Raw genomic sequence first — 15,056 nt, forward strand, 5'->3', positions numbered from 1 at the left:
AGATGACATCCGCCGCTGCCTCTTCCTCCATTCCCCTTCTCGGACGCCGGGTCCCCGGCCACTCACCGCCCTCCGTGCGTGCCAGCCGCCCCCTCCGGTGGGGAAGAGGGGGGCGTGCACCCCAACCCGCGCCCCCCCTCCACGACACGCACCTGTTCCTCCTCCTCTTCCCCTCGGCGGGCCGCGCCGGCGCCCCGACCCCCACCCTCGCTGCGCCCCGGCCTCCCGGAGCCCCGCACTCACCACGAGTAGGTCTGCTCCGCCATGGCGCTGCCTCTCGTGGGCTCCGCTGCAGGCTGTGGCCGGGCCCGGCGGCGGCGGGCTCGCTCGGGCCGTAGCTGAAGGCGCGGCCGGGGTCCGGTGCTTGCTCGCTCGCTGGCTCGCTGGCTCGCTGGCTGCACAGCGGGCCGGGAAGGCGGCTGGCGGGGAGAGGCCGGGCTCCGAGGCGGCCCCGCTCCCTGGGCCCCGGGGCGGGGCGGGCTCCGCTCTCGGCCTCCCTCACCCGCGGCGGCGGCGGCGGCTCCGCTGCAGCTCCAAACCCAACATGGCGGCGGCGGCGGCGCGGAGAACAAGGGGGCCCCGGGGCGGGTGAACGGCAAGACGGGCCCGCGTTCACTGCGCGCGGGGCCACTGGAGCGCCGCGCTCGGGCGGCGGCGGCGGCGGCCGGGGGACATGGCCGGCGGGCGGAGGCGGCGGCGGCTGAGGGGGGCGCTAGGCGATGAGGCGAGGCCACTCGATCACACCCGCCGAGGGGAGGAGGGGCGGGGGCGGGGGCGAGCCTTGGCCCCGCGCGGGTCACGTGCCCAAAACACGCTCACGTGATGCGCGCCCCGCCCCTCGTGCCGGGCCCATGCGCGGAGACGTCGGCTCCTGGGTTCTAGGCGGCTGCTGCTCGCACAGCCGGAGCCGGTGGGCCGCCTCCCGCTGCCCGGTGTCGCCCCCCTCCCCACGCGGAGATGTCGCCTCGGGTACCCTCTTCCGCCCCTCTCCGAGGGGCTGCTGCACCAGCCAATCGGGAACCCCGATGCGCGTCTGTTGGCTGCCACTCAGCTGTCAACCGTCAGTCAACAGTCTGCTGGCCACGGGCGCCCCAACTGTCAGTCAAACTGTCTGTCAACAGGCAGAGGGCTGCATTCCTTCGTTCGTATGTTCCTTGGTTCATTCATTCAGGTAGCAAATATTCCAGGCAGCCAACCTTTATTGCTCCCAGGCCCAGCACCAAGTCGAATACCCGACGCTTGCCTTCACAGAATCAATCAACAGATATTTGTTGGGTGCCAACCATGTGTCAACTCACTCTGCCTTCCTAGAGCTTACATTCTAGAGGAAGAGACATAGTCCAAGCCCACAAATAAGATAATTTCAGATGCTGCTAAGTTTTACAAAAACACATTTTGTAACACAAGGTGAGGGGACAGAGAGTGAGCAGAGGTGTGGGTTACTTTAGATAGGGTGGTCAAGGAAGGCCTCGCTTAGGAGGTGACATTTGAGCTGATATTGAATGATGACAGAGAGCTGGCCTTGCAAAGATCCACAGGAAAAGAGCTCCTGGCAGAGGGAACAGCAAGAGCAGAAAGCTCAGGAAACCGTCCATTTGGAGGTCTGGAAACGGGCACAGAAGTAAACACGGTAGAGCTAGACCAGAGACCAACAGCGTGAACCTGGAGCTTAGAGGGAGAGATTGAGGCCCCAGGTACTGGGGAATGCTTCCCCAGGAGTGGATGAGGCCGTCTGAAAGGGTGAGAGGCTTATCAAAGAAAAGTCATTCTTTTGGCCGGGCGCGGTGGCACACACCTGTAATCCCAGCACTTTGGGAGGCCAAGGTGAGTGGATCATGAGGTCAGGAGAGCGAGAACATCCTGGTTAACACGGTGAAACCCTGTCTCTACTAAAAATACAAAAAATTAGCCGGGCGTGGTGGTGGACGCCTGTAATCCCAGCTACTCAGGAGGCTGAGGCAGGAGAATGGTGTGAACCCGGGAGGCAGAGCTTGCAGTGAGCCGAGATTGCGCCACTGCACTCCAGCTTGGGCAACAGCAAGACTCTGTCTCGAAAAAAAAAAAAAGAAAAGGCATTCTAGAAAGAAAGAATGGCATGAAGTAAGGCCCAGTTCCTGGTGAGCTTGAATCCGAGAGTGGGAAGGGTGATTTTTGCTGGAGTGTTGAGAAAATATACTGAGAAGGTGCACTGAGGCCAGACTTTGAGGGCCCAGCTAAGCCTCCCTGCCAGTTACTGTGTTCATGAATAAAAATGATTAACCAGTGCAGCTTCAGAATTTAGAAACATGCCTGGGCAACAGATACACTAACCCTCCTGGACACCCCTCCACCCCTACCCTTCACCCCCCAGTTTCTCTGCAGAAGTCGAAACTCACACACCTGAAACCAACGTACTCAAGCTTCTCTGCAGCTTGCCCAACTTTAGGCCGGAATTTAGCTCTGCTCCAGTTTCCCAGGGCCTGCCCAGGCTTACAGGGAACACCACACCCTGAATCTATCTCCAAATGGATCAGTTGGCCATTGCCCATACATCTGCAGCTTGCCTGTTCCCCAAGGGAAACCCTTTAAAGAGAAAGCCAAGTACACTTTCCCTTCAGAAGCAAAGCTCTCCTTCCTTATTCCCCCACTGCCAGGTGCCAGGACCAGTTAGGTTCCAAGTGTTTCCTCCAAAGCTCTATCAGAGAGCCCTGGGAAAAGGCTCACTGATGAGATTGAGGTCCAGGCCGGGCGCGATGGCTCACGCCTGTAATCCCAGCACTTTGGGAGGCCAAGGCGGGTGGATCATGAGGTCAAGAGATCGTGACTATCCTGGCCAACATGGTGAAACCCCATCTCTACTAAAAATACAAACATTCGCTGGACGTGGTGGCCTGTGCCTATAGTCCCAGCTACTTGGGAGGCCTGAGGCAGTAGAATCGCTTGAACCGGGGAGTGGAGGTTGCAGTGGGCCTAGATCGCGCCACTGCACTCCAGCCTGGCGACAGAGTGAGACTCCGTCTCAAAAAAAAAAAAAAAAAAAAAAAAAAAGATCAAGGTCCAAGGGAGGGTTTGAGGCAGGGCAACAAGAAAATATCAAATCACCAGGGACCCTAAGTCTCCCTATTCATAGGAAGACACCGGCCTGCAAATATCTGTCCAGCCATAAACCCACTGGATGCAGGGATATTAAGGGGAGATGAAAAGGCAAAGGGGCTAAATTCTTTTTAAAAAAATTTTTTTTAATTTAATTTTTTTGTTTGTTTTTGAGACAGAGTCTTGCTCTGTCACTCAGGCTGGAGTGCGGTGGCGTGATCTCAGCTCACTGCAACCTCTGCCTCCCAGGTTCAAGCAATTCTCCTGCCTCATCCTCCCAAGTAGCGGGGATTACAGGCGTGTGCTACCACATCCAACTAATTTTTTATTTTTAGTAGAGATGGGGTTTCACCATGTTGGCTAAACTCCTCAAATCCCTGGCCTCAAATGATCTGCCCACCTCGGCCTCCCAAAGTGCTGGGATTACAGGCATGAGCCACCGCGTCCGGCCAGGGGCTAAATTCTTGACATTCATTTAGCTCTCGCAACGTTGCCAAGTGCTCTTACAGAAAGCCAACTGTGTCCTTGAACGTGACACAGTCATTCTGAGTTTCGAAGGGGCACAGAGTGAGGCTTTAGGTCCCATGGGAAAGGCCAGAAGCCGTTGCAAGTGGCTTTGGGTGATGCAGAAGCTTTTTCTTTGGAGAGCTAAGAACAAAACAGACCAGACATGTCACTTTTGAAACGAAAATGCCACGCTGAGCCTCTGGGCGATTCACTTGGGCCTTGGTTCCCAGTGAGTCATAGAAGTCAAAGCCAAGTGGAAAGTTGGTGTTGGATGAATGAAACGGGAGCTGCTGGAGTAGGAAAGTTGAGGCCTTCCCAGAAGCAAAGGGACCATTCTTTTCAGTGGGAAAAATCTGGTGGAAGAAAGGAGGGAGAAGGGGTTTGGTGAAGGTATGGTGAATGGGGAGAGGTTTTCTTCTCTCTGTCTGAACCAGAGACCTCCGAAGTGTTTCTTGAGGAAATGTGGCTGCAGACCCTACAAGAAGCTACACAGCACTTTCCAGGGCCGGGATGATGTCCAGGCCATGGAAACACCGTGTACCTGATCCCAGGAAGATGAAGTGTGGGCCCAGAGACTAATGGCTTGAGCATCTCAGGCTAAGGTTGCTGAGAAGTAGACGGCACCTCTAGATCCTAGTCAACATCTCTACAGGCTTGAAGTCTCCCCAGAGGGCAAGGTTGGAATAAATCTGAAGCCTGTGGCTTGGCTGGGAGCTGCCCAGACTGTGGCATCTGGGGAGTGACTTTTTTATTTTTATTTTATTTTGAGACAGAGTCTTGCTCTGTCACACGGCTGGAGTGCAGTGGCACAATCTCAGCTCACTGAAACCTCCGCCTCCCAGGTTCAAGCCATTCTACTGTCTCAGCCTCCCAAGTAGCTGGGATTACAGGCACCCACCACCATGCCCAGCTATTTTTTGTATTTTTAGTAGAGACGGGGTTTCACCATGTTGGCTAGGCTGGTCTCGAACTCCTGAGCTCAGGCAATCTGCCCACCTCGGTCTCCCAAAGTGCTAGGATTATAGGCATGAGCCACCGCGCCCGACTGGGAGTGACTTTTAGTCTCCCTGCCAGCAGCACTCAGCTCCAAGCTATAGCAGCCCCAGGTGTATCTGTGACACCTTTGGGCCTCAGCCAGGGAGTCAGGTGTGCTTGGCAACAGACTCAGGCATTAGGCTCCCCCCAGGAGGGGTGCTTTGTCTCTCTGCACCCCACTGCAGGTGAGAGCGCTACAGCTGGTGCAGTATTTGTTGAAAGAAGCCGTGGAGGCTGGGCGCGGTGGGTCAGGCCTGTACTCCCAGCACTTTGGGAGGCCTAGGCGGGCAGATCACCCGAGGTTGGGAGTTCAAGACCAGCCTGGCCAACATGGAGAAACCCCATCCCTACTAAAAATACAAAAATTAGCCGGGTGGTAGTGGCACATACCTGTAATCCCAGCTACTCGGGAGGCTGAGGCAGGAGAATCGCTTGAACCCGGGAGGCGGAGGTTGCGGTGAGCCAAGATCGTGCCACTGCACTCCAGCCTGAGCAACAAGAGCGAAACTCTGTCTCAAAAAAAGAAAGAAAGAAAGAAAGAGGCCATGCAGGTGCTTCTAATTATCACCACAGTAATTATAGGATAGCTTCTTCCACCAAGTGTGTTCAAAAGAGACTTGGGGAGTCTACCCCAGGATGGGTCCTCTGCCTTAGGCACAGACTCCAGGGAGCTGGCATCACCAGGTCTGTCTGGGCTGCTTAAGCATTGTTTCTGAGAACATCAAGGCTCAGGTCTGAGCTGGCTCTACCTGTCCCTCCAGCCCATTTCTCCCCTCTGTCATCCACCCCTCGCCCCCACACACATGCATGTGCAGCTTCCCCATGGGCTGTGTTCTTTTTTGCTTCCAAACCTCTGATCAAGTCCAGGAGGTTTCCCATTGGCTCTTTTTTTGTTGTTGTTTTTAAGACAAAGTCTCACTCTGTCGCCGAGGCTGGTGTGCGGTGGCGCCACCTCAGCTCACTGCAACTTTCGCCTCCTGGGTTCAAGCGATTCTCCTGCTTCAGCCTCCCGAGTAGCTGGGATTACAGTTGCCCACCACCACCATGCCCGGCTAATTTTTTTTCTATTTTTAGTGGAGACGGCTTTGGCCATGTTGGCCAGGCTGGTCTCGAACTCCTGACCTCAAGTGATCCACCCATCTTTGCTTCCCGAAGTGCTGGAATTACAGGTGTGAGCCACGGCGCCCGGCCTCCCATTGCCTCTTAACTGCTGCTCATAGTTTTGGGGGCCTGACTGCAATGTCACATCCTCCAGGAAATCTCACTTGACCAAAACCTAGGCTGGGTTAGATACTTCTCTGCATTCTCATCGTCCTCTGAATTTACCCACATGACATAATGAACTGTCATCGACTGTTTGCTTGTCAGTTTCTCCCTTAGCTTGTGAATGCTTCTTGGGAAGGAGTTGTAACTGGTTGCCAGTTATATCCTGTGTGCCCAGCAGAGAGATTAGCCCAGAATAGAAGCTCGATGTCTGTAGACTGAATGTTTGAGTGAAGGGGAAGGCAAGCCAGGATCCAGAACAACTTGTTTTGCCTGATGTCATACTCAACATCCACTTCTGTCCTCAGCAACTCCCTCCTTGACTAAGAGTGAGAGTTCTTAAGGGGGGAGAGATACGGGAAGGCAGATCAGAAGTAAGGTATATGGTGAGCTTATTAGACATGGGGTCACTTGCATTCTTTGAACATGGGTTTTCAGAAAATGTTTTTTAGAGAAGTTTCAGGCTTACAGAAAAATTGATGGGAAAGTGCAGAGTTCCCATATAGGTCTCTCCCTCCAGTAAATCTCCCCTATTAATCACATGGTATGTTAGTGTAAGTACATTTGTTACAGTTGATGAGCCAATAATGAGATTAGGTTTTACTCTTCATGTTGTACAGGCTACGGGCTTTGACAAATACACTATGGTATATAACCACCATTATAATGTCATACGGAATAGTTTCACGGCCCCAGAAATCTCCCACCCTCTGCCTATTCATCCCTCCCTCCCCATCAAATTCTGGCAACCATGGATCTTTTTACTGTCTCCATAGTTTTGCCTATTCCACAATGTCCTATCATTGGAATCATACAGCAGGTAGCCTTTTCAGGCTGGCTTTTCACTTAGCAGTGTACTTTTGATATTTTTCCATGACTTTTCGTGGCTTGATAGCTCATTTCTTTTTATTGCTGAATGATATTCCATTGTATGAATGTACCAGAGTTTGTTTATCCCTTCACCTATTGAAAGACACTTTGGTTGCTTCCAACTTTTGGCAAGTATGAATAAAGCAGCTCTCAATATTTGTGTGCAGGTTTTGTGTGGACATGTTTTCAATTTATTTGGGGGATACTATGTATTTTTTGGAAGAATCTTGTTTAATTTCCAAATACTTGGGGCTTTCCTGGATATCTTCTTTGTTGATGATGTTAATTTAATTCTATTGTGGTCAGAGAATATATTCTGTAAGATTTCAGTCTTCTGAAACTTATTGAAACTTGTTTATAGCCAAGATATGGTTTATTGTAGTGACTATTCCAGGTGCACTTTAGAAGAATTCTATTATTTTGGGGTGCAGTGTTCTACAATAGTCAACTAATTCAAGGTGACTGATAATGTTTTTCGGGTATTCTATGTCCTTACTGATTTTTTTGTCTAGCAGCTCAATCAATTATTAAGAGATAAGTAAATTTCTAATTATAAATTTTGTTTACTGCTTCATTTAATTATATCAATTTTTCCTTTATATATTTGGAACTATGATTAGGTTGATACTTAAAATTGTTATATCTTCTTAATGAAGTGCCCCTTTTATCATTAAGAAATACCTGTCTTATGTTCTTAGTTTTGAAGTCTATATTATCTGATATTAATATAGCTTTCTTATGATGTGTGTTTTTATTTTAGATCATTTTTCCAACCTTTTACTCTCAACCTCAGTGTGGGTTTGTATTTAAAGTATGTGCCAGCCGGGTGTGGTGGCTCATGCCTGTAATCCAGCACTTTTGGGAGGCCAAGGCAGGTGGATCACGAGGTCAGGAGATGGAGACCACCGTGGCTAACATGGTGAAACCCCATCTCTACTAAAAAAATACAAAAAAAAAAATTAGCCAGGCGTGGCCGGTGACTGTAGTCACCGGTACTCAGGAGGCTGAGGCAGGAGAATGGTGTGAACCCAGGAGGCGGAGCTTGCAGTGAGACAAGATCGCGCCACTGCACTCCACCCTGGGAGACAGAGCGAGACTCCGTCTCAAAAAATAAAATAAAATAAATAAATAAATAAATAAATAAAGTATGTGCCGACTGGGCGTGGTGGCTCACGCCTGTAAACCTAGCAGTTTGGGAGGCTGAGGCAGGCAGATTGTCTGAGCTCAGGAGTTCAAGACCAGCCTAGGTAACACAGTGAAACCCCGTCTCTACTGAAACACACACAAAAATTAGCCGGGCGTGGTGGCGCATGCCTGTAGTCCCAGCTAATCAGGAAGCTGAAGCAGGAGAATTGCTTGAACCCGGCAGGCAGAGGTTGCAGTGAGCCCAGATCATGCCAGTGCACTTCAGCCTGGGCAATAGAGTAAGACTCTATCTAAAAAAAAAAAAAAACAAAAAAAATAAATAAATGTATGTGCCTTGGGCCGGGCGCGATGGCTCACACCTGTAATCCCAGCACTTTGGGAGTCGAAGGAGGCAGATCACTTGAGGTCAGGAGTTCGAGACCAGCCTGGCCAATGTGATGAAACTCTGTCTCTACAAAAATACAAAAATTAGCTGGGCGTAGTGGCATGCACCTGTAATCCCAGCTACTAGGAAGGCAGAGGCAGGAGAATCACTTGAATGCGGGAGGTGGACATTGCAGTGAGCCAAAATGGTGCCACTGCACTCCAGCCTGGGCAACAGAGCAAGACTCCATCTCAAAAAAATAAATAAAAATTTTTAAAAAAGTATGTGCCTTGTAGACAGCATATACTTATATATTCTTCTTTGCTCTGCCTGACCATTTCTTTTTCTTTCTTTCTTTCTTTTTTTTTTTTTTCAAGACAGAGTCTCACTCTGTCCCCCAGGCTAGAGTACAGTGGTGCCATCTCAGCTCACTCCAATTTTCACCTCCTGGGTTCAAGCCATTCTCCTGCCTCAGCCACATGAGTAGCTGGAATTACAGGCGCCTGCCACCACACCCGGGTAATTTTTGTATTTTTAGTAGAGACAGGGTTTCTCCATGTTGGCCAGGCTGGTCTTGAACTTCCGACCTCAGGTGATCCACCCGCCTCAGCCTCAGCCTCCCAAAATACTGAGATTACAGGCATAAGCCACAGCACCCGGCTCCTGCCTAATCATTTCGGTGTTTTAATTAGAATATTTATTTCATTTACATTTGATGTAATTATTGATGTGTTTAGGTTTGGTTCTGCCATTTTGCTATTTGTTTTCTACTCATTCCATCTTTTTTGTTGTTGTTCCTCTGTTTCTCCTTTCCTACCTTCTTCTGAGTTAACTGAGTAATTTTTATGATTGTATTTTAATATCTCTACTGGCTTTTTTCTTTTTTGAGACAGAGTCTCGCTCTTGTTGCCCAGGCTGGAGTGCAGCGGTGTGATCTCAGGTCTCTGTAACCTCTGCCTCCCAGGTTCCAGCAGTTCTCCTGCCTCAGCACCCTGAGTAGCTGGGATTACAGGCGCACACTGCCACGCCCAGCTAATCTTTTGTATTTTAGTAGAGATGGGTTTTCACCATGTTGCTCAGGCTGGTCTCAACTCCTGAGCTCAGGCAATCCGCCTGCCTCGGCCTCCCAAAGTGCTGGGATTACAGGTGTGAACCACTGAGCCGGGCTTTACTGGCTTTTTTAAAGCTGTACCCTCTTTAAATTGTAGTGGTAGTGGCTGCTATAGTGAGTGTGCATCTCATAAGCTTTAACTTATCACAATCTACTTAAAATTATTATTATTATTTTTTTATTTTATTTTATTTTGAGACGAAGTCTTGCTCTGTCGCCCAGGCTGGAGTGCAATGACGTGATCTTGGCTCACTGCAAGCTCCACCTCCCGGGTTCAAGCAATTCTCCTGCCTCAGCCTCCTGAGTAGCTGGGACTACAGGTGCCCACCACCACCCCTGGCTAATTTTTTGTATTTTTAGTAGAGACGGGGTTTCACCGTGTTAGCCAGGATGGTCTTGATCTCCTGACCTCGTGATCTGCCTGCCTCGGCCTCCCAGTGTTGGGATTACAGGTGTGAGCCACCGCGCCCGGCCTATTATTATTATTATTATTATTATTATTTTTTTTTTTTTTTTGAGCTGGAGGCTCACCCTTTCACCCAGGCTGGAGGGCAGTTGTTCCATCTCGGCTAACTGCAACCTCCGCCTCCCGGGTTCAAGTAATTCTCGTGCCTCAGGCTCCTGAGTAGCTGGGATTGTAGGCATGTACCACCACGCCCAGCTAATTTTTGTATTTTTAGTAGAGACGGGGTTTCACCATGTGGGCCAGGCTGGTCTTGAACTCCTGACCTCAAGTGATCCACGCGCGTTGGCTTCCCAAAGTGTTGGGATTACAGAAGTGAGCCACTGCACCTGGCCCATAATCTACTTAAGATTAATATTGTACTATTTCCCATAAAATGTAGGAACTTTGCACAATATAGTTCCATTTATTTCCATGTCCACCGTCTTTTGTTGTTCTTATTGCATAAATGACATCTGTTATAAACCCCACAATACAATGTCATAATTTTAGCTTTTAAATAGCCACGTCTGTCAGTGTGCCTATATGGAAAAAAAAAAAAGTGGGGGCCAGGTACGGTGGTTCATGCCTGTAATCCCAGAACTTTGGGAGGCCGAGGTGGGTGGATCACGAGGTCAGGAGTTCAAGACCAGCCTGGCCAACATGGTGAAACCCCATCTCTACTGAAAATAGAAAAATTAGGTGGGCGTGGTAGCGCATGCCTGTAATCCTAGGTACTCGCGAGGCTGAGGCAGGAGAATTGCTTGAACCAGGACCCGGGAGGCGGAGGTAGCAGTGAACCAAGATCGCACCACTGCACTCCAGCCTGGGTCCAGCCTGGGTTACAGAGCAAGACTCTGTCTCAAAAAATAAATAAATAAATAAATAAATAAAGGGACGCAACCACAGCGGAAGAACAACTGCCAGTCGAACTGTTCATGAAGGCTAGCCGTGATGGGGCCGAGACTGGGAACTACCCCTTCTCCCAGAGACTGTTCATGGTGCTGTGGGTCACAGGAGTCACCTTCAACGTTACCACTATTGACACCAACAGACAGACTGAGAGAGTGCAGAAGCTGTGCCCAGGAGGGCAGCTCCCATTCCTGCTGCATGGCACTGAAGTGCACACAGACACCAACAAAATGGAGGAATTTCTGGAGGCAGTACTGTGCCCTCCGAGATACCCCAAGCTGGCAGCTCTGAACCCTGAGTCCAACACAGCTGGGCTGGACATATTTGCCAAATTTTCTGCCTACATCAAGAATTCAAACCCAGCACTCAATGATAATTTGGAGAAGGGACTCCTGGAAGCCCTGAAGGTTTTAGACAATTATTTAACATCCCTCCTCCCAAAAGAAGTGGATGAAACCAGTGCTGAAGATGAGAGCATCTCGCAGAGGAAGTTTCTGAATGGCAACGAGCTCTCACCCTGGCTGACTGCAACCTGTTGCCAAAGCTACACATAGTACAGGTGGTGTGTAAGAAGTACCGGGGATTTAACATCCCTGAGGCCTTCCCGGGAACGTGTCAGCACTTGAGCAATGCTTATGCACAGGAAGAATCCTCCTCCACCTGCCCAGATGATGAGGAGATCGAGCTCACCTATAAGCAAGGGGTCAACGCCCTCAAATAAGCCCCTCCTGGGACTCCCTCAACCCCCTCCGTTTTCTCCACAAAGGCCCTGGTGGTTTCCATATTGCTACCCAATGGACACACTCCAAAATGGCCAGTGGGCAGGGAATCCTGGAGGACTTGTTCTGGGATGGTGTGGGGAAGAGGGGATGAGGGAAAGAAATGGGGGGCTGGGTGAGATTTTTATTGTGGGGTGGGATGGGCAGGACAACGTATTTCAGTAATAGAGAAAAAAATGAAAAAATAAATAAACAGCCGCATCTCTTAAAGAAATAAAGAAAAAAATTTAAATACAATTTAAAAATATTTACTCACCTGTTTACCATCTCAAGTATTTTTTATTCCTTTCTATAGATCTGAGTTTTTTTTTTTTTTTTTTTTTTGAGACTGAATCTCGCTCTGTCACCCAGGCTGGAGTGCAGTGGCACCATCTCGATTCACTGCAAGCTCCATCTCCCAGGTTCACGCCATTCTCCTGCCTCAGCCTCCCGAGTAGCTGGGATTACAGGCATGCGCCACTACACCCGGCTAATTTTTTGTATTTTTAGTAGAGACAGGGTTTCACCTTATTAGCCAGGATATTCTCCATCTCCTGACCTCGTGATCTGCCCGCCTCGGCCTCCCAAAGTGCTGGGATTACAGGCGTGAGCCACCATGCCCGGCCTTTTTTTTTTTTTTTTTTTTTTTAAATAAAGATTGTATTATTCATCGGAGTGTAGTTGGTTTTTCTTTTTCTTTTCTTTTCTTTTTTTTTTTTTGAAACAGATTCTCGCTCTGTTGCCCAGGCTGGAGTACAGTGGCACAATCTTGGCTCACTACAACCTCCACCTCAAGTGATTCTTCTGCTTCAGCCTTCTGATTAGCTGGGACTACAGGACCTGCCACCACTCCCAGGTAGTTTTTGTATTTTTATTAGAGACGGGGTTTCGCCATGTTGGCCAAGCTTGTCTTGAACTCCTGACCTCAAGTGATCCGCCAGCCTCAACCTCCCAAAGTGCTGGGATTACAGGCGTGAGCCACCGCCCCCAGCCTAGGTCAAACTCTTAACACCCTATTTCTAGACGCTGGATGAGCAGGTTGGTGGATAGAAGAGGACTCAGCCAACACCCTCGAAGCTTGCTCCCATCCTCCCTTCTGGCAAATTTATCTTCAGGACTCCTCCCCAGGGAAACCTTTCCTAAGTGGCACACCCCAAGATGACTAGCACCTGGAGCAGTCCTTTGGGGCTCCTCTGTGGTCAGAAGTGCTCACTCAGCCTCCAGCACATGTCAGATCTGTAGGTTTCCGTGGACAGTGAGAACAATGGAGGGGCCTCAGAGCTGGGAAGGAAGAGAGGAGGACCCACCTTTAATTGGGGCCCCCCTAGGTGACAGGTGCTATACATCCTTTATCTTACATCATCACTGCAACGGTGTCTGTTTTCCTCATCAAATCCCCAACATCTAGTAGAATAGATACTTGCTAACTATTTAATCATGGCAACAGTAAAACAGCTACCATTTATTGAGTGCTTACTATGTGTCAGGGACTCTTCAAAGTGCCTCATATCTCTTAACTCATATAATATTTGCTGGATGAGAATTTTGATAACAACCCTATAAGGCTGGACTCTTTTTGTTTTATTTCATTTTATTTTATTTTTTGAGACAGATTTTTGCTCTGTCACCCAGGCTGCAGTGTGGTGTCACGATCTTGGCTCACTGCAACCTCCGCCTCCCAGGTTTAAGTAATTCTCCTGCCTCAGCCTCCCAAGTAGCTGAGATTACAGGTGCCTGCCACCACCCCCGCCTAATTTTTTGTATTTTTAATAGAGAAAGGGTTTTGCCATGTTGGCGAGGCTGGTCTCGAACCCCTGACTTCAGGTAATCCACCTGCCTCAGCCCCCCAAAGTGCTGGGATTACAGGCATGAGCCTCTGCGCCCAGCCTGTTTTATTTCACTTTTTTAAAATAAAGATGAGGTCTCACCATGTTGCCCAGGCTGGTCTCGAACTCCTGAGCTCAAGCAGTCATTCCACCTCAGCCTCTCAAAGTGCTAGGATTATATGTGTGAGCCACTACACCCAGATAAGCTGGACTCTTTGTTCCTGTTTTATATAACATAAAACTAGACTGGGTGCGATGGCTCATGCGTGGTAATCCCAGCACTTTGGGAGGCTGGGGCGGGCAGATCACTTAAGCTCAGGAGTTCAAGACCAACCTGGGCAACATGGTGAAATCCCGTCTCTATTAAAAAATACAAAAAAATTAGCCAGGTGTGGTGGTGTGTGTCTATATTCTTAGCTACTTGGGAAGCTGAGGCAGGAGAATTGCTTGCACCTGGGAGGCAGAGGTTGCAGTGAGCCGAGATCGCGCCAGTGCACTCCAGCCTGGGCGACAGAGTGAGACTCCATCTCAAAAAACAAAAACGAAACAAAACAAAAACTTGAAACAGACACACAGAGAAGGTAAAGAGATGGTGGAAGGGCAGACAGGTCATAGGTGGATGGTGGGGTTAGGCTTTGAATCCAGGGCCATGTGGTACCCCAGGAAGTGGCAGGGTCTAGGTTTGAGTGACTGAGATGGGGGCACAAAGAGAGGAACTGAGTGGGCATTGAAGGAGGTGATTCTAAGGAAGAAGGAGCAAAGGGCAGCCAGGCACGGTGGCTCACGCTTGTAATCCTAGCACTTTGGGATGCCAAGGCAGGACGATTGCTTGAGGCCAGGAGGTTGAGACGAGTCTGGGCACCATAACAAGACCCTGTCTCTACCAAAAAATGAAACAAAACAAAACAAACCCAGATGTGGTGGCGCACACCTGTAGTCTCATGTAGTCCCAGCTACTTTGAAGACTGAGGCAGGATGATCACTTGAACCTAGGAATCCAAGGCTGGAGTGAGCTATAATTACGCCATTGCATTCCAGCCTGGGCAACAGAGCCAGACGCTGTCTCTACAAAAAATAAAAATATTAGCCAGTGCCATGATAAGGATTTTTTTTTTTTTTTTTAATTAGCCAGGCATAGTGGCACACGCTGCAGTCCCATCTATGGGAAGGCTGAGGTAGGAGGATCACTTGAGCCCAGGAGGTGAAGACTTTAGTGAGCTATGATTATACCACTGTACTCCAGCCTGGGCAACAAACTGAGACCTGGTCTCCAAACAAACAAACGGCTGGTGAGTATTTGGGGGGAATCACTGCCCCATGGCTGCCCCCTTGAGCCCGTGTCTCAGATGCTGCCTCGAGGTCCAGCCACTCCCTAAGAAATGCTGACATCAAGGTCCACACCTCCTTCCCACAGGAAGAGTTGGAAATGAATCTCAAATTTCACCAAGGCCCCTGCTGGGGGATGGGGGTGGAGGTTGGCCCACTGATCACAAACCCCTACTTTCATGAGCATCTCTGCTCAGATCCTGTCCCAGAGGCCTAGCACTAGGGTAGAAGGACAATAGGCTTCCCAGCGTTGCCTGAGATGAGTCACAGGTGACGCCCCTGCCCTACAGCCTGGGCCTACCTGGGCAAGTAGAAGCACGTCTCAAACCCCTCTGGCCCCTGCCAGTGGTTCAGAGGATCCTGTCGCAGTCAGCCTCATTCCCCAACTGAGAAACCCCTGACGTTGGCTTGACGGGGGAAAAAC

The 15,056-nt window shown here is 49.8% G+C and overlaps 1 protein-coding gene and 1 pseudogene across 1 annotated transcript in view; one reads left to right on the plus strand and one right to left on the minus strand.

Moving 5' to 3' along the window:
- SPPL3 (signal peptide peptidase like 3) overlaps positions 1 to 760 on the minus strand; it is a 139,937-nt gene extending 139,177 nt beyond the window's left edge. The window contains exon 1 of the mRNA XM_054442719.2: positions 244 to 760. Coding sequence (XP_054298694.1) covers positions 244 to 266 — 23 coding nt within the window. The 5' untranslated portion in view covers positions 267 to 760. The remainder of the gene's footprint in view (positions 1 to 243) is intronic.
- Positions 761 to 10,724: 9,964 nt separating this feature from the next.
- LOC129009565 (chloride intracellular channel protein 1-like) lies at positions 10,725 to 11,575 on the plus strand (annotated as a pseudogene).
- Positions 11,576 to 15,056: the final 3,481 nt, after the last annotated feature.

Source organism: Pongo pygmaeus, chromosome 10, assembly GCF_028885625.2.
Source record: "Pongo pygmaeus isolate AG05252 chromosome 10, NHGRI_mPonPyg2-v2.0_pri, whole genome shotgun sequence".
Lineage (NCBI taxonomy): Eukaryota > Metazoa > Chordata > Mammalia > Primates > Hominidae > Pongo > Pongo pygmaeus.